Raw genomic sequence first — 22,769 nt, forward strand, 5'->3', positions numbered from 1 at the left:
GATGATCAGGTATATTCTAGACTCCAAAGATTAAAATCAGAAGGCAATTCACTATAAACTAGAGTAAGATTTTTGTCAGAGACCCAAGTTCCTGGACCAGAAAGTTCTGTTTGACAGAACTAGCTGTCTCATATAGGGAATTCTCTTCCCTTTGTTCTAAAAAATATGCTGCCTGTGACAAAGAACCTCCTGAAAATGAGGGGGTATTTTTAGTTCTTTGTTGGGAACAATATAGGCCACCTCTTTTGGGGGAAAAAAAAATCAAAGAAAGTGCTTTGTTCTGTTCCGTTTCTTTTCAAAGGGAATTGTTGCTGATCCTCTGGGAGAGGTGGGCTGTAAATTTTTTAAATGCACATTTAAAAAAAAAAAGACAGCTTTGAACTTTAAAAGCACAACAGAGTCCATCTTTCCATGAGGAAGACATAGCAATAAAGGTGAGATCTTTAACTAATGTCAGAAACTAGAAGCTGAGAAGCTATGCAGGCAGATATCCTGTAAGGCTGTACTTGGCAGTGTCTGTTAGAGACTGCAGTCTCTGGATATTCTGGCACAAACTTCATGTACAGCAAAGCAGCATGTGGTGGAGACAGTATAACCAGAGGAAAGAGAATGAAGATATCACGGAAAGACATCAGTATGTCTACACCATGAGATGAGAACTGCCCCACATAAAGGCACACTGACTACAAATGTTCTCTATTCCTTCTGCACGTCTCCTCTGCACATATTCTCTAGATCTTCTCGTCAATGGTGTTCATTTGGGGGAGAATTTGCCTTGTATTTAAGAAGAAAATATTTTGTGATTTTTTTTTGCTCTATATTATTATATTATATTATTACTTTATAATTTTATCATTCTTTAAATGTCTCTGTTTTGAGATAATTGTGTCCTTTAGCTGATAATTAAATTAAATACATTGGTGGAGGCTCCTGAGCTGTGTTTTTTTTTTTTTTTTTTTTTGAGATATAACCTATAGAGTACTTCAAACCTGGGTTAATTTCCTCTGGGGTGTCCACTTTGGAAGTTGGTGGGGGAGGCTGACCCCAAGTACTACAAATACTTTTGTGTTGAATTGACCTTGACACTATTCCCTTCTGAATGTATTCCCTGTGTCACTCTTTCTTCCACTTCAGCGTGACTTAGTCAAAATGCTGGAGTTGAAAAAGAAGCATGTGGCTCAGAAAACAAGACTAAGAAAGGGGAGGTCAATAGGTAGCATGGAATCCCCATTGTCTGTTGCAGAGGAAAGAGTCTTTTTCAAGCTTTCCTGTTTAAATTAGGAGGGGGAAGGTGTTTCTCAATAGATCAAAGGCTCTCTGAGAGGTGGAGCCTGGCAGCACATCCTGAACTATTGTATTTGGTTAGCAAATATCTACCACCTTGGGATCAGCTTCCTGGAATCTGCCCCCTAACCTCAGGGATGAGTCCAGGTGAGAGAAGGGAGGAAAGGAAAGTTACTAATTTATAGAAGTGTCTAAATTCTGGCTCCTTTTCTCCCTACACAACCAGAATGGAGGGTCTAACCTATACCCTGTTACTTGCTATTCTCTTTCTTCTGCTGGCCTCCTTCAGCCCCAGTGATGCCCAGGAGGTACCTGTATATATGTGTTCATGAGCATGTATGACTGCATATTTGTGAGCTTATACTGACACAATATTTAGAAGTGTATTTGTAGATTTGTGTGCATAAATGGAAATAGAAGGGTATGCGTGTGTGCATTGTTGAGTCTACCTGGAGGGGCCTTTGGGTTGAATATTCTGGGGTGCCTAGATACGGTATGGCAGGGACATGGGAACTGGATGATGGTGGTGATTGTCTGTATGTGGTAGATGGGGAAGTGGGGACCTAAATAACCCAAAAGTTTGGTGAGTTTTTTCTACAGAAGGTCATAACAAGACTTCCATAGACCTTGGATCACTGAGAGAAGTCTATCCTAAGGAAATGGAGATGCTCTAGTATAAGTTTTGGACACTTGATCAAGCTTTCGCTTCCTTATTAAGAAAATGGCACTCCCTTAGGATGGGGCTGGGGTGTGGGAAGAGAAGAAGTCTTAGGGTTTCAAAGGCTCTGTGTCCACTCCTAGCCTTTACCTACCTGTGTTACCATCAGCCCTTGATGAGAGACTAGGATAGGTTTCATTCTTTCCATCTATAAAAGTAAGAGACAGAAACCCCAAAACGACTTGGCCTAAGTTGCCAAACAAATTAACATAGTCAGGTCTAAACCCCATAATTCCCAGTGTAACTCAAACCTTCTCCTATTCCCCCATTCCTGGACTTTAAATCATGTCCCTAGCAATGGACATGGATTATACTTCACTAATACGAATGTCCATGGTGACCACTGATCAGTTTGTAAATGGCTCGGTAAGATCAGGGAAATGTCATCAGCAGAGAAGAGACCACCAGAAATCCTTCCACTGTGTCTCCTTCTTCTGTACCATTCATACTCTAGGACGGCATTGACATCTACAGTCTCACCATCGACTCCAGGATCACATCACGATTTGCCCACACCACCATCACCAGCCATGTGGTCAATAAGGCTGACCGAGCCCAAGAAGCCACCTTCCAGGTGGAGATGCCCCAGACAGCCTTCATCACCAACTTCTCCATGTAGGTACTGACTCTTAGCAGCTTTCAATGACCTTCATACTTCAATATCCTGTGCTCCTCAATTCCCTTATGAAGAGTTTCAGGAAGAGGGTTCATGATCTGATGAATATACACTAATGTGAAGAATATAGATAATGTGAACTTAACATTTAATATAAGGAAATCAATAATTCATATGACTCATAATTAGTATTTTGTAGTGCAACATCAAAACCCAGTTTTTAAAAAATTGATTTGAGAATCTGTATCTGCATGGACATCAATGGAAAGAAAAAAATGTAGATATTGAATATTTAGCTAAGAATAAAAGGAAAGAAAAAGAAAAGAGCTATTTCTATAGGAATATACAACAAACTGCCTGACCAGATGGAGGGCATAGATGATACTTTTCTAATAGTAGTAAATTTCTATAATATTTTAAGATTTTTAGAATGTTATCCTCAGAACAATTGTTAAGAGATACTCGTTGTAAATATTGATATTCCCATTTTGTAGCTAAAGAAACAAAGGTTCAGAGAAACTAAGTGATATTTATAAGGTCAAATGGCAATGAAGTATTTAAATTGATCTTGAACACACATTTTCTAAATGCAAGTATGCACAAAATACTCTTTCATATCATCAGGATGCCTACAGATCATGAAACTGGCACAGAGACAAGATAGAATAATAAGAGGGAATGTCATCTCTCTAGATATCTGGTGAAGGTATCTTTCTAGAAACATGATTTAAAAACCTCTTCATTTGCTTGGTTAATTTAATCTCCATAATCTGTTCAAAATTTCTATCAATAACATGGATAAAGACATTGTAGATTGTAGCCTTTGTTGATGATAGAAAGTGGGAAGAAGTAGTTAATATATTCAAAATGATCACTAGGAGCTAGAACAATGAGAACGAGTTGAAACAGCAATGGAAATAAAACAGAAATGGATTCTAATTGAAATATAATAGGAATAAATATGCCTTAGAACTTAGGTGAAATTATCCTCATAAGCATGAGATAAAAACTAAATATTGAAAAGGAACTAGTAGTCTTAGTGGGCAAAAAGCTCAATAAAATTAATATAGCAATCAAAATGTCAGCACAATCTGAGACTGTATTAAGAGAATCATTGGGTCCAATAAATGAAATATTTCTATCTTCTGCCTTAGTCAAGTTACATAATTCTGCCCTCATGGAGGTTTATAGGGAACCTGACACATACTTGGCCTAGGATATTGGTAGTGAGTGAGGAGGAAGGAATGGGAGGCAGATATTCCAAGATAAACCAAATGATATTTAGTAACTAATTGGCTATTAAGGGTAAGGGAGGGAAAATAATTCAAGATAACTCCAAAGTTACAAATATAAGCAACTGAGGGAATGGAAGGCAAAGAAAAAATGATGAGGTGAGAAGGAGGGGCAGGTATGAGAGGAAAAATAATGGGAAAACTATCAGTTTGGGAACATTATCTCTACTGGCACATCCCAGGTATAGATGTGACCTGCAGATCAAGATGGCCTTTAGGGATACAAAGATGAGGATCTAAAGCTCAGTATAGTGATATGAGCTGGAGATCTATCTGGTCTGAGCATTATAGCACCACAGAGGTGGTGATTAAACTCCTTTGAGTGAATGAGACTGACAATGACTGATGATACAACTATGTTGGAAATTACTGAGTTCACCTATTTTGCTTCTGAGCAGGTGTCTCATTTGTTCAAGAAAAGTAAGGGGAGTCAGTGAAATAGGCAGCAAAAGAGTGCCTAACAAGGTGGGAAGATAAGCAAGAGTATGAAGTATCTGAAGGCAAGAGAGGAGAAAAGTATGAAGGGAGGCAGCCAATTCTATGATTTTTTTGATTCACTATGACCACTGAGATCCCATTCACATCTAGAATTTGATGATTGCTTACCTATTTTAGTTACTCCTTCCTCCAAGAAATTTCCCTTCTCCTTTCCTTTTGAGTCCCTTACCATAATCTCCTTTCTTAAGAGACCCAGTTAGTCAACAAGTATTTAATAAGATCCTACTATGTTCCAGAAATTATGTTAAATGATGAGGATACAAAAAAGGGGAGGGGGGGGCAAAATTCCCTATTCTCAAGAACTTTGCTGTCTAACGAGAGAGAGAGACATGCAAAATCTAGATTTAGGTGGAGTCAATGGGAAGCTATGTCAGGCGGAATGGATTTGCCTTAAGGAAGAACCAGTAAAAGTTTCTTGCAGAAGGTAGGATTTTAGATGAGACTTGGAGAAAGGCAGAGAAGCCAAGAGGCAGAGATGAGGAAGGGTAATTCTAAGCATGAAAAACAGCCAGTGAAAAGGCATGGAGTCAAGAGATGGGTGTCTTGTACAGGAAGATCAATGACACTGGATTGTAAAAGGAGGTACATGAAGCCTGGAAAGGTTATAAAGGAATTTAAAAGCCAAATAAGGGAGTTTTTATATGATCCTGAAGTTAATAGGGAGGTGTGTATGTGACATAGTCCGACCTGGACTTTAGGAAGATCAATTTTAAAGCTGAGTGGAGAATGAACTCCAGTGGTAGAAAATTGGTCCTAGGAGGACAACCTGAAAATATTTCCAGAGTTCTAACATGAAATGATAAGGGCTCACATCAGGATAATAGCTATGTGAATGGAAGTTCAGGCTGGTCCTATTCCTTCTGTCTCTTAGCCTGTGAATACCCTGATGGAACACCCTCCCATGACTCTGTTTTTCTTTGTTCCCAACAAGATCGTACTCACCAAGATTTTTTCTCAGCCTTCATCCTTCTTGATCTCTCTTTAATTTTTATGAGTTACCTGTTCTGACTGGATACTCTGTACTCCCCTGCCCTGGGGCTTTATGACATGGCACTTCTCAGGTTTTCCTAGTACTTCTCTATGCTTAGCACTTTCCTAGCACTGATCCTCCTCAATCTTTTTTGCTAGATTCTCATTTATTCCCCAATCTCCTATGCATAAGTGTATCTCAGCATTCTTTCTTGGCCTTCTCTTCCTGTTCTATCCTACTCTTTTGGTGAGATTATCAGTTCCCATTGATTCAGTTTTTCTCTTTATGTAGACCACTCTGGTATCTGCATATTCAACTCTCTCTTTCCTGAGTTCCAAGTTCCCAACTGTCTACTGCCATCTTGAGCTCAATATGTCCAAAATGAAAGTTGTCAGCTTTCCTTTTAGATTCATTCTTCTCAAATCCTCAATATTCAAAGAGGTCTATAATCCTATTGATTTGAATGTTTATCTATTCATGCTGGTCCATCCCCTACAACTCTCCTTCATGGCCTTCCATAAATGCACCACAAGTGATTACCCCAAAATAATGTGGCTTTTCTCAATTTCACCTGACTTCTCAAGGATGTCAATGGAGGATTTGGACTTATCAAATTTCTCTCACCATGTGACCATCTCATCTTTCCCACAGGATATTTTCCCTGATGACATTCTTTCCCATTCTTTTCCCTCAAAGTTCCTCATTTTAAAAAAATATATTACAACCCACTGACACCTACAATTTATGCTTCTCTATATTTCTTTCCTTATATTAATTTTTCAATTTTTTTCAGCCTTTTGGGTTGATGTATCACAACAATGGTTGAATATTAGTATTTAAAAACTGGGTCTTTGTTTCTGAGAGAGAACTGGAGTGTTTGAGTATTGCAATTTCCTAAAGTCAATCTACCCAATCCATTCTCTTCCATCTGTTTAATTTGAAGCCCAACTAACTCATTGTCCAGTTATATAGCCACAGTGAGTTGACATCCTAACTTGCCTGTTTCTTTTGAGAGCACTATCATCCTTCTAACTAGTCACCTTCCCTCACAAAATTAATCATTTTTGAGTCTTTCTTCTCCCCCATCCTCCATATTAACTCACTTGCCAAGTCTTTTTTCTTTATTTTTTTTAAATTAAAGCTTTCTATTTTTAAAATATATACATGGATAATTTTCAGCATTCACCCTTACAAAATCCTGTGTTCTGATTTTTTCCCCTCCCTTGCTACCCCCTTTTCCCCCAGAGGGCAAGTGATCCAATATATGTTAAACATGTGCAATTCTTCCATATGTATTTCCACAAACATCATGCTGCACAAGAAAAATCAGTTCAAAAAGGAAAAAAGTGAGAAACAAAACAAAATGCAAGTAAACAACAACAAAAAGAGTGAAAATATTATATTGTGATCCACACTCAGTTCCCACTTGCCAGGTTTTTTTGATACTGTCTCAGAATCTCTTGCATCTACCTCTGTTCCACACACAAGGCCAGCACCCTAGGTTAGAATCCTATCATTTTTTTCACCTTTTCTCTTGCAAGGGACTTCTACTTAGTTTTCTTATACCTGTTCTCTCCTCTCTCCAATATAGCTTCCAACACAGGAATGGTTTATTATTAAATGTCATTTGGGAAAGCTTACTTGTTCCCTAAAAATATTTCAAGTGATGATGCCCTTGAATTGTGTAATAAGCTAAGCAATGTATGCAATAATCAGATGGTAAAAGATTTTAAATAATAAATAGAAAAGTTAATATAGGAATTGTTCAGAATAGGGAACTAAAATAGTTAGATTGTGTTGTGTAGATGTTATGGGCAGTTAAGTGATGTGACAGATATTGGACCTGGAATAAGGAAGACCTGAATTCAAGTACAGCCTCAGATACCTTTTAGCTAATCACAAAGCAAATCAATTAACCCTGTTTGCCTCAGTTTCCTCATCCATTAAAATGAACTGGAGAACTCAAAATGGCAAACTATGCCAGTGATCCCAAATGGGATCACAAAGAATTGGTCATAACTGAATAACAATAACAATTGTGGATGTTACTTAACATTAAAATCCAATCTGCCCCCTCCTCAATTTCTCTAGCCCCTTTTCCTTGGCATTTCTGAACTTCTCTAAGGAGTTTCTTCCTCCCTTCTTAGGATCATCGATGGTGTGACATACCCAGGGGAGCTGAAGGGGAAGACAGCTCCCCAGGAGAAGTATCTCTTAGCTCTGGCCAAGGGACAGCATGTTCAAATCCTCAAGTAAGTATTTGGGATGGGAGTTGTTCAGGACAGCCAAGGGACCAGGAAGCCCCATGCAGCTAGCATCTTTCCTGAGAGCACTTCCTGCTCTTTGTAGGCTGTGGCCATGACAACACTGACCATAATCTCTACATGGCCAAGTCCTGCCCAAGCTCTCCCTGCCCCCTACCCTGTCCACTCTCAGTGACACTAAGGAACCCACCTCCCACCCAGGTCCACAGGGAGGAATCTGGAGCAGTTTCAGGTGTCTGTTAATGTGGCCCCAACTGCCAATGCCACCTTTGAACTTGTCTATGAGGAACTGTTGAAGCGGCAGCTGGGGAAATATGAGCTAATGCTGAAGGTCCAGCCCCAACAACTAGTCAAACATCTGCAGGTAAGAGGGCTGAGTTGTGGGTCACCCTCTAGGAAACCTGCCATGTTGCATTTACTCTGCTTCCGCAGCAGAGAGAAGTGTGTCTCTTTCTCCCACTTACCTTAGACCAGAGACTCCCAGGGGCTAGAGCCTCTTTTTCCTCAGATTGGAGCCTCCCTGAGCATAGAGCTATCATCTTCCCACAGACCCCAGACTTTTTTCATACCACCTCTTTCCATCCCACAGATAGATGTCCATATCTTTGAACCTCAGGGTATCAGCTCCCTGGACACCGATATCTCCTTTATGACCAAGGATCTGGAAGATGCTCTCACTACAACACAGAACAAGACCAAGGTCAGATGCTGAAACCTGGGAGAGCAGAGTTTGGGCCGAAGTCTAAGTCATTATAGGGCCAGGAGGGAATGAAGTACAAGGCAGGAGAGGGGATGGGGCAGGTCAGTGCAGTCAGTTTTCAGACCCATGTACACAGAGAGCATACAAGGGGTTTGGTCATTCCATTGAGGGATTTGGATACTATTGAAGCACTGGGCATAACTGAAAAACAATTGTAAATGTAAAAGTAAATGATTTAGACCCAGCGAGGGTAGAAGAGGATTGCCCATCTTTTATCCCAGTCTATCACATCCTTTGTCCCAGTCTAATCACCAGGTGGAATTGTAAGCTGTCAGTAACAGACAGCTTTGCTGGTTTACTATGATAGAATCTAATATATTCAGGTCCCCTGTGAGGAAGAGCTGGAATTATTATTATTGTCTCTTTTCCTAGTTCATGTTAGAGCAGCAATGAAGGTTATTCCTAGTAAGTTGTTTACATTCCTATTTACCACCCCTACTCATCATGTAGGTGACTCCCACTCCTCCTTCCCATATCCTGTAGCTTGGCGCTTTAGTAGATGTTCCCAAGGGCTTCTCCCTGGCATCTGGGCCCCATATGCCTTCTCTTGGGCCTTCTTGTTTGCCATTGTTTCCACTTCCATTCACGTGATTCCTCAACCTCAAAGTAAGGATCCGGGGAATCTGGCGAACCAATATTTGGCAAGTAAGCCTCTCTTTTAGAAGTCTCTGGGCATTGCTAAAGATGGATTATTCCAGCTTCCCCAACTCTTAGACCACTAGCAGGACCCAGAATATCTTCTGCCTCCTCAGCTAACTTCTCAGCTTCTCCTCCTGCAGGCTCACATTGTGTTCAAGCCATCTCTGGCCCAGCAGCAGGAGGAGCCAGGGAAGCCGGACACGATTCTGGATGGTAACTTCATCGTCCGTTATGATGTGGACCGAACCAGTGCTGCAGGGGACATCCAGGTGAAAGGGCCTGGCAATGAGAAGGATGGGCTTTGGGCACACATCTGAGATCCGTAATACCTTTACATTTTAACTGCAGATGGTGCAGACAGTAAGAGCAATGTGTTTGTTGGATTTACTTTGTTTATGCTTCTATATGTCATCTCCTTTGATAGAATTTAAAATTTTTAAATCCTTGAGAGAATCAATTTTTTTCTTTTTTTTTTTGTTCTATACTCAAAGTGCTATAATCAAGGTGCCGTCCAAGACAAACATTGGCTTCCTTTGAGCTACCTTCCAATCAATCCAATCGACCAATTAAGAAGCATTTATTAAGTGCCTAGTTGTAGTGTGCCTTCTAGAGCCCCCAAGTTGGGGTGCCAAAATGTACTGTGCTTCCTAGAGCCCCAATGCCATGGTGCCAAAATGGACCATCCAGACTAGCTCTCTGGAGAATCTCTGGGCCAGCCCGAGTCTTTGGTCTTACAAGAGGAGTGATGAGGCAGAGACCCACATGGATGGTCAAATATGGAGTCCATTTATTTCAAGATCTCTTAGCCCTAAATACCTTAATAAAATTACATCACCACAGTACACTGAGCATGTGCTATTACCACAGCATACTGAGCATGTGCTAACTTTAGTATGATTACATCACCACAGCACACTGAGCATATGCTAATTATAAGCACCCAGCTATTATTATGTAAATGCCTCTTTCACAGTAAGTATCTCTGTAAGTATCTGACTTCACGGAAGGCTGAGATGCCCCAAGAGAGATGGGGAACCCAACCAGCCAGTGGTCAGCTCAAATAGTTGAGAGGAGACTGATGACTATGTGTCTCTAGACTGACATCCTACACTGTCCTGTGGTGCTAGTTATTTGTATTCCTGTCATCTTCTACTTCTACTGTACTGCCTTTTCCCATCTCATACCCTTCAGCTGAGTTCTTTCTTTTAAAAAATAGCATGTTTTGATTTTTTTGGTGGGGAAGGCATTTATTTATTTATTTATTTTGGCAGGATGGTTGGAATTAAGTGACTTGCCCAGGGTCACATAGTGAGTAAGTGTCAAGTCTTTGAGGCCAAATCCTCCTACTCCAGGGCTGGTGTTCGATCCACTGTATCATCCAGCTCCCAAGTCCCAAGAGTTTTGTTTTTTGTGGTTTTTTTTTTTTTTTTTGCTTGCTTGCTTGGGATAGCATTATCACTTCCCATTAACATACCTCCTCCCAATGGAAACTTTTTTCATAATAAACAATTATAGAGAAGATCAACACTTTGGCCATGTCTAAAGATGTATGCCTTATTCTGTACCATTGTGTACTACCTCTTTGCTCATTAGTGGGAGACATACTTCATCAACAAGTCCTATTAAATCACAATAATCCATTGAGTCTCTTGAGGGCAGGAATCTGGTAATAGCTTAGGAAACAAATATTTATTAAGCACTTAATTGGGAATCATCCTCAGAGCTAAAGTCAAAAACACAATTCTTACCTTCAACAAATCACTTTCTAGTAGGGATGATAACATACAACATAATACATTTAGAATTATATAATTTTATAACATGTAACATATTTAAGTAATTAAATATGTGATTCTAATATATCTAAAATATAATTTTGTATTAGATTTGTATGCGATATATAACATATTATATATTTGTATGTTATATGGTATAATATATATCCTAGCTTCTTAAACTGGATTGTAACACCATTTGGAGTCTTGTAACTGAATATGGGGGTCATGAAATTATGATTTATTATCAGTAAATATATGACTTGAATACCTATTTTACATACCCATATACCTGGTATAATATAAAAATTTCTCAGATAAAAAGAAGTCATGAATGGAAAAAGTTTAAGAAGCCCTGATATATATGATGAGACATAATATATATGACACAATGTATATATATATATATATATATATATATATATATATATATATATGTATAAATGTATATGTGAGATGTGTATAATGTATATATATGATACAATGTATATAAATATATACAAATATATATATACATATATATATATATATGATGCATGCAATGTGTATATACAGTACTTGTAAATGGAGGTGATCTCAGAAGAAAGGAATAAAAGATGGGGACACTAGGAAAAAGGCCTGCAGGAAGTTAGATTTGATCTGAGTTTAGTGGGACACATAACGTGGGCTTTCTGGCAGAGTGAGTGGAAGTATGCAGTGGGGAAAGGCTCAGGAGAAGAATCTGGGACACAGAGACAAAGCTTCTTGTCTTAGATTTGGCATGAACACTTCTCAACCCTACCCTATATCTTCAAAAAATCCCTTAGTTTTTATTTCTTGGATTGTAAAACAGTCACCATGCCCCTTATGCTACATGTCTGTAGAGGAAAGGTCTCTTCAAGTTTAAGGTCATAAACATGTGAGCTATGATCAGGGAAAGACTTGCTCAGTAGACAGGCTTTGGGATGGGCAGTGGAGGATGGATAGGTTTGGAGAGGAGTTGGGCGTGAGGATAGGGGGTTCCTACTCTGAGGTGAAAGAAAGGCCAGAGTACAAGGAAGAGACAGAAAGGGCTAATTGAGTTTAAGGATCTTGTGCTTTATTGGCCAATGGGAGCAAGGAAATAGGAGGTGGGGCCACTGCTTCTTGCCAGGATAGCAAAAAGGGGTCTGGAAAGGGCAGTTTTGACCCAAATCTGTCCCCATGCTGCAGATCGAGAATGGATACTTCGTGCATCATTTTGCCCCAGCACACCTGTCTACACTGCCCAAGAACGTGGTCTTTGTGATCGACAAGAGTGGATCCATGGCTGGCAGGAAAATTAAGAAGGTCAGACCGTGTTCTGGAAGCATGTGAGAATGGGAAGGAAAAAGAATTGGGTATCGCTTTAGGAGGAAGGGACCCAAATTCATTACAGGCCATACCTCTAACCTTCTATTTTCCTTATGTTCTCATTCTATCAGCTCCTACTCCAGGGCATCTCTTTTACTCCCCCATGATTTATCAAGGAATGAAACAGGTAGAAAGGACTAACATCCTCTATCCCCATATTCTATTTCCCGAGCATTTTATCCCCATCTCCACTTGTCCCCTGAGCACCCCTTCATGCTAAATCTCCTTCTGTCTCTTTCCCCTTCTTCTTGAGCACTTTTAATCTTACCTTTCTATCCATGATTCTCCACTATCTCTACCAGTTTCTTGCCATCTCTACCATAGAGATGGTGTGAAAGCAGCTGTTGGCACAATGGATAGAGCATTAGGCATGGAGTCAGGAAGACCTAGTATTTGTCCTCAGACACTTATTAGTAGGGAGCAAGTTACTTAACTATAGTTTGCCTCAGTTTCTTCAATTGTAAAGTGGGAATAATAATAGTTACTACCTTCTAGGTTGTTATGAGGATCAAATGAGACATTTGTGAAATATTACATCTCTTAGCACAGTACCTGGCACATATTAGGTGCTACACAAGGGCTTATTCCTTTCCCATCCCCTTCTCTGGACCATTTCTCTTTTTCCTAAGGCTTCCCAAACATCCATCATCTTTGCCTTTGATTCTCTCTTTATATCCCCTCTCTGTCCCCTAAACTTCCTCCCTACATTTTGGCTCCTTGAAACTCTTCCTAGCCCCTTTCCTCATTTCCTGAAACTCTCTCCCATAAAGTTTCTTCCCTCCCCTTCCAGACCAGGGCAGCCCTAGCAAAGATCTTGGATGATCTCAACCCAGAGGATCACTTCAACTTGGTTGCCTTCAGTGGACGAATGATCCAATGGAAGCCAATGCTGCTTCAAGCCTCGAAAGAACACCTGGAATCAGCCAAGACATTTCTCTCTAATATCCCAGCTCTGGGTGGTGAGTGCGGGCCAGCACCTCAAGGATCCTAGCATCACTTTTTAAATGAGGGTTTCTGAAGAGTCAAAAATAGAACCTATTGGGCAGCTATTGAGAAGACTGGTATTTCCTTGTCCGCATTCCCAGTAGTCTCCTGACCCATGGCCTAACCTTACTAAAAAGATAATCAATCAATATGCTCTCCACTCCCAAAACCCACACTTGGAATTTAAGGTCTCAAGCTAGGCCATATTGACCAATTTGTACAGAATCCAGATATGAATTTCAACTTTCATTGATGCAGGCTTACATTTGGTGGTCCTAAAAAATTAGCAGCTATACTTCTCTAACCTGGCCTGAGCTCTTGCTCCTCCTCCCTTTCTGACCCCAGTTTCTAGTTTCTTTTCCTTTTTGCTTGGCCCCCTATCTTATTTGATCTTTCACTCTGCCCCAGGACAATCCTCCATCCCTTTTTTCCTCCCAGGCTTCTTACCCTCCACCTATTTCAGTTGGCACCTAAACTGGGGCAGGTTTGAAAAGATTTTTCTTCCTAGCAACTAACATCAATGAAGCCATCCTGATTGCTGTAAGGATGCTGGAGGAGAATGACAGGAAGCAGCAGCTGCCAGTAGGGAGTGTGTCCATGGTCATCCTGCTCACAGATGGAGATCCCACTGAGGGTGAGGTGGCAGTGGGGAGGACTTTTTCTGCTTGGTTGCCAACTTCTTCTGGTGTGGGTGTGTCCTGGGGGCTTTTGTGTTGGGGACCCTTTCCCAGGAGAGGAGGACAATAGTTTGGGGGAAACAGAAGTGGCACAGATCCTGGACCTGTCCTCAAAGAGATTACAATATAGAAAAGGCAAGGAGGAACATATCTAGACTCTGACGTTGAAATTTTCCAACCCAAGTGGGGGAACATAATGCACTTGGCAACAAACAGAAGACCTGGGATATGTGGTTCTGTTGTTAAGCTCTCCAGGAAATCCCAAAATGGAGGTATCACTGTGGGCTTGAAAGGTCATAGATGGCCTCAGGCAAGATTAGGTAGAGCTTGGAATTGGAGCTCCTCAGAGGTACTTACCAGGAGCCAGGAATTCCAGGTTTCCAGTCAAATCTCTGCCACCAATTGTCTATGTGACCTTCAGTAAGTATTTTGCCTGTTAGGAGCACCAGCTTCAGTGTATGATTCCTGGACTCCATAACTGGTGAGAGTTGGGGTGAAGACATTCCCATACAGATGAAGGCTGAAATAAGTGGTCCCTGAGGTCCCACCAAGCTCTCACATGCTACAATTCTATTGTCTTCTTTGATATTTAACTATTGAATGGATAACTGATATTTCCTTCTATTTGCATAGTTCATGGCCTATAATAAGCACTCAAGAAATGTCCTACCTACTTCTCTCTTTATGTTTCTCTCTCTCTTTCTCTCTCTCTCTCTCTCTCTCTCTCTCTCTCTCTCTCTCTCTCTCTCTCTCTCTCTCTCTCTCTCTCTCTCTCTTTCTGTCTTTGTCTCTGTCCTCTATCTCTCTTACTGTCTTTCTCTGTGTCTCTATATCTCTGTGTCTCTGTCTTTCTCTTTCTCTTCCCTCTGTCTTTTCCCTGGTTTATGTTGCCACAGGGGAGACAAAACTGCAGAAAATTCAAGAGAATGTGAAGACATTCGTGAATGGCCGATACCACTTCTATTGCCTGGGACTTGGTTTTAATATCAACTATGCCTTTCTGGAGAAGCTGGCCCTGGACAATGGCGGGGTGGCCCGGCGCATCTATGATGACTCAGATGCTGACCTGCAGCTCCAAGTACTAGAGCCCAGGCTTTGGGATCCCATGGGGAGAGACCTCATAAATATGGATACTCTCTTTATATGGGAGGGGGGAACTCCCAGCATCTTGATTAAAACCTGTCCCTCAATTACTGTGTGATCTAGACATATCTTGTCCCCACTTTGATTTTCACTTTGCCCTTATTTCCAGTGAGGGAGTTGCATTCCACCTCTAAAATACTGTAGGTTCCAGACAACTGCTCTATCCACCATGTTTCATTTTGCCCTCCCCTTCCCCCAAAGGACTTTTACCAGGAAGTGGCCAACCCACTGCTGACCAAGGTGGAGTTCCATTACCCAGATGATGCTGTGGAGCAGCTCACACAGGACAGCTTCAGGGTCTTCTTCAAAGGCTCTGAGCTAGTAGTGGCTGGGAAGCTGAGGTCCCAACTGCTAGACCTGCTGTCAGCCCAAGTTAGGGGCCAGTCGGTGAGTGAGACCCAGAAATTCTTTAATGGGAAAGCTTTGTCCTGAGAGCTCTCTCCTGACAGGATGAAGAAACCAGACTTAGACAAACTTTCCTGTGAATTCAGTTCAATTCAGATCAATAAGCATTTACATGTTGCCTGCTAGGGATCAAGGACCATACTAGGCACTGAGGATGCAAAAAAAGAAACAGTTCTGCCTTCAACAGGAAAAAACAGCACATGGAGAAGTAAATTTATAATACAGATAAAATAGAAAGTTATTTCTTGGTGGAGTCATGTACAGAGTTTCTATGTAGATGTGGTTAGGGATAGGGAGAATACTAATAACTGGAGAGAATCAAGAAAGCTCTCCTAAAATAGATGGAATTTAAGCTGACCTTTAAAAAATCCAAAAGGTAAAGGGCAGTTAGATGGTACAGTGGATAAAGCCCCAGCCCTGAACTTAGGAGGACCTGAGTTCAAATCATACACTTAACACTTCCTAGCTGTGTGACCTTGGGCAAGTCACTTAACCCCAATTGCCTTAACAACAACAACAAATATCCTAAAGATGAAGCTAGAACAGAGCATTGTAGACATAGGGCAAAAGTATGAAGGTGGGAGTTAGAATATTATGGATGAGGAATAGCAAGTAGAATGCGTGAAATCAATCTGAAAAAAAAAAAAAAAAAAACAGATTTTGAAAAGTACCAGGTGGTGTTTTTTAATTTGAAACAAGCAGAAAAAAAGTTAATTTTATCTAATGCTGCATTTATAGAAATCACAACCTGAATGAAAGAGTTCATAGTCCTGTTGTCCTCTGCTCTGCCCAGATCATATTTGGGGTATTGTGTTCATTTTTTTTCTTTTGAGACTGGGTCTCTTTTTCTTGCCAAGGGTCAAAATACACTGGCCACTCATGGGTCTGATCCCAATACTGATCCATGTAAAAGGTTGTTTTTTTCTGATCCGGGCCAGTTGACTCCTTCTTAGGCAAACTGGTGGCCCTCTGTTCCCAGATGGCTTGCCATACTGGTATTGGACTTAATTGGACACCCACATGGTTTTAGCTCTTCTTAGAACTCCAGAGCTCAAGGGATCAACCATCCTCCATCTTCTTAATGATAGGAGCCACCAGATATGTGGAACCACACATCACAGGAATATCATGTTCAATCCAATTGAATTCAACAAAAATATACTCAAAGCCTATTGCAAGTAAAGCATTGGGTTTAGTTTTGGGTGCCAAATTTTAGGAAGAATTTTGATAACTCTCGAGGATCTTGAGGAAGGCAAAAAGGACGATTAAAAACTGTGATATTAATAGATAAGGCAACCATAATATGCCCAGACCGCCTTGATTAGGATCTTTAAGATACATTTAAGATACGTATGATGGGAACTTGCCAGACTGGACAAATCTCCAAAATCTTCATGTATGACTATGTCAATGACCAGGAGAGGATGTTGAGGTCAGGTTGAGATTTGAGGAGGATGGGCCAAGTCCAAACCAACCAGATAAGTCACATTGGCCAGCTCAATGTGATCTATCAGGGCTGGAGTGATAAGAACAGAAGTGTGCATATCAAAGTCTAGGGCTTAAAAGACAGCACTTGCCCAAGAGAATTGGATTTGACTCAGGATTGATTGTCTGACTCTTCAATGCACCAGAGTTGATAGTTGAAACTTTTGGGAGAGGACAGAGGAGAGAGAAAGGAGGGTGGAGGGCAGTAAAAGAGCAAGTCAGAACACAAAGAAAGAACTTATAGGGCTTTATTAAAATGAAGGAGGAAAGAGCAAGAGCAAAGAATTATGAACTTGATGTTGTTAAAAGACTTCTGAGGTAGATTTTGCTCAAAATCTATTAGTGTTTGGAAGAGTCAGGAGAAATATATAAAAAGGCAATGGTCTCATGGAAAGGAGGAGAGAAACAGAAAAAGAAGAAAAGAAAGTAGTGATATTTGTATTCAGTTTAATGTCTGAAGAAACAGGTCTGTTTTGCAATGGGAAAAGAAACTTAGTCTTGTTTTCTTTTCTTTGTATCTTCAGCACTTGGCACAATGCCTGATAAGCACTTAATAAATGCTAGAGGGCTGACTGTTACTTACCAAGTGTGCAACCTTGGTGAGTCATTTTATCTCAGTTTCCTCAAATGTAAAAGGGAGAGAAAAAGAAAGAGTTTGAATAGAGAATCTTGATGTTCTTTTCTAGCTCTCAATTCTGTGATTCTATGGAAGCTATCTGCCCAATGTTTTATATTTTATAATAAACTCCAAATGATGAAATAAGATCAACCAGCCATCAGCACAAGCATGAGCTATAACATGGAGCTGTGTGGTTTAGGCTCAGTTTGGTGCTGGTCCTTTATCAGGAATCCTATATCCTGGGATAGCCTCAGGCAAATACTTGGCTTAAGTTCATGTCTTCCCTCTGTCCAGAACACCCAGGATATCAACTTCCAAACAGAAGTGAATATTATGAACAAGGAAAAAGTCTTCCAGGACCCAAAGTACATTTCCCACAATTTCATGGAGCGCCTGTGGGCATATTTGACTATCCAGCAGCTGCTGGAGAAAGCGTGAGTGACCCATGTCTGTGTGACTTTGTCATGTAGGTAAGTATAGCCATCTATGAAGGACTAAGGAAAAAATTCTTTCACCTGAAATCACTACACCCAACTATATATAGTTAAATTTGTCATATCCTGGACAATTTGGGAAGGGGGAGGGGTAGCTTTGTTCCTTAAACTCTGAATGTGGGATACTTTGGGTGAGCACAGAGGGAAGGAATTGGAATCTCTTCAGATTAAGAGCTAATATATCTGATTTTCAGTGTTTCAGCCTCGGGTCTTAAACAGAAGAGTTTGGAGGACAGAGCTCTGGACCTTTCCCTCAATTTCAGCTTTGTCACTCCTCTTACATATATGGTAGTCAATCCACCTAAGAGCCAGGGCCAGTCCCAATTGGCTGTGAAGCCTGTGGAAATAGGTGAGTAGTACATGGAGTATTTCCTGGCTCTGGGGGATAAGGTATTATGGTACAGTTGGAAAAGCACCTGAGTTGGAGGCAAGGAGACCCAGATTCATAGCCTTCCTTAGATACTTACTAGATATGTGATCGTGAGCCTATTACTTAAATTCTTCGTGCCTCTTAGCGCTGTCATCTGTAAAATCAGGGAGTTGGGCTCAGTGACCTTTAAGGTACCTTATAAGTTTAACTTCTATGATGTTATGATCCTAACTCCTCTTCCAGAGTTACTTCCCCAATTCCCACTAGTGCTGGCAGATTGAGGATCCAAAAGGTAACTGACTCTTCCTCTCTTTGGGATTCTAAAGCAGTTGAGGTTTCTAATAAAATTGTTCATGAGTCCCCATCTGATGTGCTCCTCCAGATCAATCTACCAGCTGATATCAATTAAGCTTTTTCAAAAGGAATATTTGCTGAGAAGATGTAGCAGCTACAAAATAGTCTCTTCTTGAATGTTCTTCCCTTGCACACACACAAGGCTCTTGGGAATGGTAAGCTCAAATTTAGAGAACACATATAGCTAAAGAATAAATTCAGTTTTTTAAAACTGGAAATCTTTTTCTTTTTTTGTAGAGCACTCACGAAATTCCCCTCAGGTGTATCTTTCTATTGAGCTCTGAGCTGGAAGTTATGCCCTCTGTAAAGGAAGGCTTTGTGAGGAGTCTAGCACTCTATCCTATAGTCCTCCAATCACTAGGGAGAAGAGGCTGAGGGAGATGGTATCCAAAGTAATCCTGGGAGGACCTTCTTATTCAGACAGAACTGCCGATGCAAAGTAGAGTGTTAAGTGACTAATGACAGAATGATTCTTGTGTAAAATCACCTGTTTTCATCCAATTATGACTTCACTTTTCTTAAACTGATTAAGAATTTATTTTCACCTACTTTCATCTTGGGGAAACTAGCTGGCACATTGAATAAAGAACTGGACCTAGAGCCATAAGGATCTGAATTCAAAGCTGGCCTCAGACTCTCACTAATTATTTGACCCTGGACAAATTGTTTATCCCTATTTGTTTCAATTCTTCATCTGTAAAATAAGGATACACTGAGGAAGGAAATGGCAGTATCTTTGCCAAGTCCACAGACTTGAATATGAGGTCAGAAAGAGTCAACCAGATGATCAGATGATCAAACAACATCTTTTACTGATTCAGTCAAGAAGTCTGGACCTTACATATTTACGGCAGTTGAGGTTGGGGTGGAAACTCCCTACCTAGTTAAATATTTGTTGTCCTCAGTAAATCAATTAGGGTGCTTTGGGTAAATTCCATAGTCCCAAATCCTAGTGATTTAGGAATGTTCAAGCATTGTTTTTTTTTTTTTTTCCAGTGCCTTATGCTAGAAGTTTTTCTGAATGTCTAGGTGGTACAATTCGTGAATAGCTGTGGAAACTAACTTTCTTCCATACTTCCAAATAAATAAGGATACAATTTCACAGATATCATTTTTCAACTTGTACAGCCTATCTGTGTCTGCAAAAGCCCCTATTACCAGCACACTCTAAGTTTAACTTCACTCTTCCATCTCCATTCCAATTCTGTCTGTTCTTGAGGGAGAGAATATATAAGGCTTTGGGAGGAAAATGTACCAACTATTCTTAAAGTATCACCTTAGTCAATACCCTTTTTCTAAAAGCTAATTGAGACTACTGAACAATCCAAATGGAGCTCCTAATTCACCCCTCACCAGGAATACAAAAATAAAAAACAAAAAATAAAAAAAACAGTTTAACTTAAAAAGAGTATCAAACTAGAAAAAAATCCCAAAGAAAAATATGGATCCTAAAAAGAGATTAAGCATTAGAGATGGATTTCTTGGTTTTGTGGCATAGTAGAGAAACATTATTTTATGAATGTTGAGTCCATAAGTATCTGAAACAAAATATGTTGTCTAGTAAGTAAAAAGTAGGTAAAAAAAGTAAATAAAAAGAAAAAAGGAGAATAACAAGATTTATGAGCCAACATAATATGCTTTAAGTAAACTAATAGGCATCATTATTTTAGGCCTCTATACTTCTAATGGCATACTTATAGACATTAATGCTGAAGTATTCAGACACTCAGTTTAAGCAAAGACTATCATAAAGAAACTGGTCTGACTGCTACTTTCCACTAGTTATGGTGGATTAGATACTCAGGAATGGGTTAACTATTTTTCACTTCAGAGTCCTATTCCTAAGTAATCCTAAGATTTCTTGGAGTTTCATAAGCCTCCCACTCCCATTAACTCTCATTAATTATTGTTCAGTAGTCTCAATTAGCTTTTAGAAAAAGGGGTTACAAAAAAGGTAAAGACAGACCCTGTCCTCAAGGAGCTTTTTCTTCCATTAATTGTTTTTGGCTTGGAAAGGCCTATTTCAAATGCCAAGATAGTCAATAATCTATGAAAATTTTGAAAAACCATATCCATTTATTAAATTGTGTCACCATATATTCACAAATTTGGAAGAAATTTAATTTCCAGATTGATCCATGAACTATGTCACCTAGAATTTCCTTTGGATTATTTATTACAAGGCAGTGGAAAAAGGACAATGCTTGAAATTCTCTAAATCACTAGAAATACTCAGGATTTGGGATTGCAAACTTTGCCAAAAGCATTCCAGTTGATTTGCTGAAGACAATAAATGTTTAACTGGGGTTGGAGTGTAAGAAGCTGTTCGGTATCGCACTTCAATTAATGTAATATAATCAGTATAAAGACATGAGGGAGTTTAAAATGTATGAGCACAATAGTTCATGACCTGTGATTTCTCTGTAAGTTGTCAGCCTCTTTGATTGGTAAGAAGGGTATAACCAATTGTTTGATCAAATGGGCCTGCCAGGCCTTTGGGGATTTTAAATAACTGGAAGAATTTCAACAGAAATCAGTCTAATAGCGAAGTAGTCTCACAATGGAGAGTCTAACAGGTTCTGAAATCTGGAGGATTTCAGCCTGAGAATTGGAGCCAGGTCCATGACAGAGAATATTCTCGATGAAAAGCAAGATTGTTTTGATTATCCTTCCTTCTTCCCCTCTTCTCCCTAGCACAATGACTCCTTAGAGACTTTACCAGTAAGAAACAATGCTCCCTGCTATAAGAAAGAAATATCCCAAAGACATGCTAAGAACAAATGCACATAGAGAAAGAAAGCCACTTGGTGGGAAGAGGAAGGAAGAAGCTTTAAAGAGTATGGACCCTCTGAAATCATAAAAGAATACCAGATATAAACTCAAGCAAGGGCTTCCAGTGACCAAAAATTGTGAGCTTTACATTTCCTCTATATGTATGTCTCAGCATTGTGGTACCTTATATTTATACCCATTCTCCCCACTGACCCTGTGAATAATTGTGGGAAACTGTGCCCCAGGCTTTTGGATAGTGGCTGAGGGAAGGTTTGTACCAACTGCCCCAGCTAACTAACTCTTTTAGGGTGCTAAATCAAAGCTATGTTGTATTCCTTTTCTCCTGGTTAATTGTGAGTTTTATTAAGGATCTTGTCTTTCCATTGTTAATTGTTAAAAAAAAAAAAAAAAAAAAAAACCTTTCCTTGATAACTATATTCTCTCCCAAATCTATTTCATATTTACCTCTTCTGATATTTATTTTGCTCCTTCATTTTGTCTGTAACCTCTTCTTGTAAATAAAGTGGTAACTTTATTTTAGCAAGGAGAAAGTCCTTGTGAATTTGTCACATGTGCCTTTCACTGTGTGCCTCGTATTTTGAACTGGGAATTGCTATACTGACCCCATCATTTGGTGTCAAACCTCATCGTTTTTGCCTAAGCCAACTTCATCAAAACTCTTTGATAGATGACTGGGAACCTCGGTTACTCTGAGGGCTCAGTCATTCTATTTGCTTAAGGGAAACTTCATGGGTGTCATGGGTCAGAAGTTCTTAGCTAAGATTAATTGATGTTTCTCTCCTTGTTTTCAGATCACGGAAAGGTGACAATAGAACAACCAACAAGAACAGGTAAAGTTTGGATTTCTGCAAATCTGACTGAGTCGTAGGTTCAGACTTTTCCCCAGACTGAGCTCTGATACTGCTCTCTAACTTCAGTGACTTTGCTCACATATTCTTGTCAATTAAGCCCCAAAGAGATATTTGCCCTTGTTTGTGTCAGAGTTCTAGAGATCTGATGAATTCCTGATAGCTAAGGGACCCATAGGATAATAGGATAATGAACCTGGAATTAAGACTTAAGTTTAAATGTGGCCTCAGCTATTCACTAGCTGTGTGATCTTGGTAATACTAACTGTGTAGACCTTAAACTGTTTGCCTCAATTTCCTCAGCTATAAAATGACCATAATAATAGCCTCTACCTCACAGGGTTATTGTGAAAATCAAATGAAATAAATATAGGTACTATAGGAATGTTCATTTCCTTCCCTTCCCTGAA

General features: G+C 39.9%; 1 protein-coding gene across 1 annotated transcript in view; it reads left to right on the forward strand.

The window, feature by feature from the left end:
• The first annotated feature begins 1,486 nt into the window (after window positions 1-1,486).
• LOC127553848 (inter-alpha-trypsin inhibitor heavy chain H4-like) overlaps window positions 1,487-22,769 on the forward strand; it is a 29,970-nt gene continuing 8,687 nt past the window's right edge. Inside the window, exons 1-14 of the mRNA XM_051984901.1 lie at window positions 1,487-1,592; window positions 2,457-2,617; window positions 7,526-7,630; window positions 7,844-8,006; window positions 8,232-8,342; window positions 9,182-9,310; window positions 12,008-12,124; window positions 12,978-13,146; window positions 13,680-13,805; window positions 14,745-14,926; window positions 15,193-15,378; window positions 17,795-17,934; window positions 18,189-18,343; window positions 22,303-22,341. Coding sequence (XP_051840861.1) covers window positions 1,512-1,592; window positions 2,457-2,617; window positions 7,526-7,630; window positions 7,844-8,006; window positions 8,232-8,342; window positions 9,182-9,310; window positions 12,008-12,124; window positions 12,978-13,146; window positions 13,680-13,805; window positions 14,745-14,926; window positions 15,193-15,378; window positions 17,795-17,934; window positions 18,189-18,343; window positions 22,303-22,341 — 1,864 coding nt within the window. The 5' untranslated portion in view covers window positions 1,487-1,511. The remainder of the gene's footprint in view (window positions 1,593-2,456; window positions 2,618-7,525; window positions 7,631-7,843; window positions 8,007-8,231; window positions 8,343-9,181; window positions 9,311-12,007; window positions 12,125-12,977; window positions 13,147-13,679; window positions 13,806-14,744; window positions 14,927-15,192; window positions 15,379-17,794; window positions 17,935-18,188; window positions 18,344-22,302; window positions 22,342-22,769) is intronic.

This window comes from Antechinus flavipes, chromosome 1, assembly GCF_016432865.1.
Source record: "Antechinus flavipes isolate AdamAnt ecotype Samford, QLD, Australia chromosome 1, AdamAnt_v2, whole genome shotgun sequence".
NCBI lineage: Eukaryota > Metazoa > Chordata > Mammalia > Dasyuromorphia > Dasyuridae > Antechinus > Antechinus flavipes.